The 3,988-nt window shown below is 46.1% G+C and overlaps 1 protein-coding gene across 1 annotated transcript; it reads right to left on the reverse strand.

Moving 5' to 3' along the window:
- Positions 1–213: 213 nt before the first annotated feature.
- Positions 214–1,918, reverse strand: mipa (major intrinsic protein of lens fiber a; the record flags this gene model as incomplete). Its single annotated transcript, XM_080535076.1, has 4 exons — positions 214–399; positions 566–646; positions 755–919; positions 1,559–1,918. The coding sequence occupies 4 exons, from the start codon at positions 1,916–1,918 to the stop codon at positions 214–216; spliced, it is 792 nt and encodes a 263-aa protein (XP_080391202.1).
- Positions 1,919–3,988: the final 2,070 nt, after the last annotated feature.

The following is a 3,988-nucleotide window of genomic DNA, read 5'->3' on the forward strand; positions in this document are numbered from 1 at the left end:
TGTTCTGGATGCGGAGTGAGGATGAGGGATGAGGAGTGTAGCTGTCATCAGGGTTGGTGTCTATGTGTAGTATGTGTGGTCAGGGGAGAGGAGGAGGTATGTGTGCAGAAATATGTGTCTACATGTGTTGGGTGGGAATGGGGAGAGAGGGAGGGAGGTAAGTTTGGGGAGGGGATAAGGGTGGGGTCAGAAAGCCAACCTTCTTCCCCAGGCTTATAGGGCCTGTGTCTTGAGCTCGATGGGCTCTCCTCGGGTGTCCTGCTGGCTCTCCGCCTCTGGGGGTCTGTTGCCCTTCAGTGTGGCCAGCCTCTCAGAGAGACCGCGCATACGGGGGAACAGCATGAAGTCATACACAATAGCGCCCATGGCACCGCCAATCATTGGTCCCACCCAGTACACCTACCACCAGAGAGAGAGAAGGAGAGACAGAGGGAGGCGAACATGGAGGTGAGTTCATCTCTAGCAGATTAGGACAATTAAAAAATACTAAACTCCACGTACAGAAACACATTGCTCTAAATGGGGTGCTTTGCCAAGTACACCAGATGTGAACCAAGGCTCTTACCCAGTGGTTGACGAAGTTTCTGACCAGCACAGCGGGGGCGAAGGACCTGGCAGGGTTCATTCCAGCTCCAGTGTAGTACATCTGTGGTAGAGAGAGCAAACCCGAGTCAGAGGGTTGGTTAGAGTTTGCAGTCATGGAAAACATACAATACCAATCTCACCAAGTTATTATGGCTAGCCTGTGTCTTACCCCCAGCAGGTGCCCCATGAGCACAGAGAAGCCAATGGCGAGGGCGGCAGAGCCCAGGCGTCCATTGCGCCTCTCGTCAGTGACGGCGAAGATGCAGACGACGAGCTGCAGGGTGAGGAACACCTCCATGGTGGTGGCCATGCCCAGGCTGATGCCTGGCTGCAGCTGTGGGAAGGAGGGAGGGAGGGAGGGGCACACTCAGTACATGGCTCCAGGGAGGGAGGGGCACACTCAGTACATGGCTCCAATCATTCCACAATATCACTCACGTAATAGGTTTCTTATAGGACACAAATATCGCTCTTACTCTTCATTGTCCATGAATTTAAAAATACTGTTTTTTTGTAACACTAATCATTCAGAATACATAACAGTAACAATTTTCAAAACACTCAATCTGTCTTTTGAAAGACAGATCTACAGATCAAATAGTTTGAATGGCAACTCAATTTGGTAATTTTTGGAATAACTTATTAATTATTGAGTTGACATCTTGATAAAGAGTGACGTGGCTGGTTCTGTTATACATGACAGTCTTTCTCAAAAGTAGAGATTGATAATCAGTATATTATCTATTATTATTATTATTATCTTATTATATTATAAGATTATAATATTATCACTGATTGACACAATTGGCATATTCCAATTTGAACAATTAAATCTTTCTCACACATATCTGGAGGGAACATTCTATTGGTCTGCATCTGTATCAGGTATCTTTGTAGAAACAGCAGTGACATACCCCATGGTTTTATACATGTGTACAAGGAAGTTCCATCAACCTGTCAGAGGCTGGCTTACCGTGTTGAGTGCCAGGTTTCCCCTCATGTTGTTGGGTGTGACACCGTAGAGCACCGCTGCCCCGGCCAGAGCACCCAGGCACTGGGCCACAATGTAGAAGACGGCGCGGAACAGTGACATCTGGGAGCCAATCAGGTAGGCGAAGGTGACGGCCGGGTTGATGTGGCCTCCGCTGATGTGGCCGATGGACTGGATGAGGGTGGCAGCCGCCAGCCCAAAGCAGAAGGCCACATGGAGAACGTTATGGGGCCCGGTGGTCCAGCGCAGGGCTGCCCCCAGCCCAAAGAACACAAAGAACATGGTGCCATAGAACTCAGCAAACACCGCCCGCCAGAACGACATGGACCGGAACTCCCACATGGTGAAAAAGTCAAGAGGCTACCCCAAAGCAATGGAGGGATGAGAACTGAGCAAGAAACTCCTCCAAAAAGGACTGGGCAACTAAGAGGAGAAAATAGAATTCTCCTTTAGATTCAGTTAGCTCTGCTTACCTTATCAATAGTTACTATCTTAGTGTGCCTATGGTAGGATACACAAAAACAGGGAGAGCAAACTAGAAAAATGAACTCACAAGCAAAAAGTGCCTCTCTAAAGCTAAAGGTCTGTCCGCACGTAAACAGTTCAACATGTAACTCTCTAGAAGTCAGCTTTACAAACTTTAAATGATCTGCTGTGTCGCTTTCTAAAAGCTATATTTTCAGTCATAGAGACCCCTGTGTGGAGCAGCGCGTCGGTCACTGTGCATCTATGTGCAAACCCTGGTGGTGGTTAGTAGAGGAACATGGATAGACAAAGGTTGAGCATGTCCTGCAGACATTCAGCCTCTCTGCCAGAGCAGGGGGAGCCCATGGGGCTATTTATAACGCCCTAGGGCCACAGCCACCCCAGCAACCCCAGGGGAGGGGGCTGGGAGGGGCCACTGGACAATACAACAAATCAAAACAAAAATACTTAACCCCTTCTATCTCCGTGACCTTCTTCTCTCAATGCCAGACCTCAATCCTAAACCTGAACCATCTGAGTTCCATCATACCATTTCCGGGCAACTGAGAGGTGGACACAGGGAAAGGTCACAAAAGATGGAAGAAATACACAAATACATTCAAAGGGTATTAGTAATGAAGATTTTATAGATGATCTTTGCTTATGTGTAAACTTAAGAGACCCCTGTGAAAGTGTTACTGGTATGACTGATATCGGTAACTCAATTGATACGGTAAATACGGCTGTGTGTTAGACAATAAGGCCAGGGAACATACAGTTGGGTATAAAGTTACAACCAGTAGTGTAATGCTTCATACACATATAAGACCTGTGTGGTATTGATGTTTTTCTGGGTTTTAAATATTTTTACCACCTAGTCTCGCCAGAGAGATGGACAGAGTTTGGTCCCTTTACTGCAAGCTTTCAGTGCTGACACAAAGAAACCAGTAGACAATCTCAATAATAACACCATTGATCAGGAGAGGCCCCGAACGGAAACTGCCCTGAACTCACAACCTGCAAATGGAGAGACTGACATAATGTGTTATGCAGTATATTAGACCTTCTAAACAGAGAGAGCAATATATTTACGTTAAGTTTATTCAATTTCCTGTTATTTTATCAGGCCAAATCAGTGATAAAATGTAAGAAAACATAATCAAATTATCTTAAAATGGTTTGGGTTTGCAATTGTTCTCAAACCTACATACCACAAACTGGCCTGAAACCTTGAAACACATGACTTTACTGTTCAATTCCTTCAATTGGCAAAACAAGCAGTTGCATTGGACCCTGAAAGATATCTGCCTATCAGTCAATCTTTCTCAATAAGCTTTCTGATTGTTTCATTCTGTTCCGCACAATCAACACCTCTCATGCACTTGTCCACTTTCCCCCTACTAAAACTCCAAACAGTGATCATTACAATGCATGTGAAGTGCTCTAGTATTCTGGATGGGTGCAAGTTGGTTCTGTGCAGAATTGATTAGGCAGAGTTTTACATTGTATGTGCTGGCTGAGTAGCGAGGCTCAGGGCAGATAAAGCAGTGGAAAATCCATGTTTGGAGAGGAGGAGGGGACAGCAGGGGCTGGCATTGAGCTTCTGCACCGGAGCATCGCGCTGACCAGGGCAGCCAGAGGGACGGGCCGCAGCTCACTGAAAGGATACTGCTGTGCTCACGCTTTCCCTCCTTTCATGCATGGAAACAAAACGCTGGCAGCAACAGTTTCTGCTGCTTTCTATGATCTGTTTGTCTTGCGGTCGCTGTCAAATCTATAAGAGTTCCCTTATCGATGGTGCAGTAGTGGTCATATACTTATTTGACCCATGCCTAGTTGCACTGTACACTTAAACTAGCGGACTAACATGCACTTATTTGGAGTGAAGTTTGTCCGTATTAATGACACATTTATCACAACTGATGTCACATTTATGATGACCAGTAA

This window comes from Nansenia antarctica, assembly GCF_963989245.1.
Source record: "Nansenia antarctica genome assembly, chromosome: 6".
In the NCBI taxonomy this organism is placed as follows: domain Eukaryota; kingdom Metazoa; phylum Chordata; class Actinopteri; order Argentiniformes; family Microstomatidae; genus Nansenia; species Nansenia antarctica.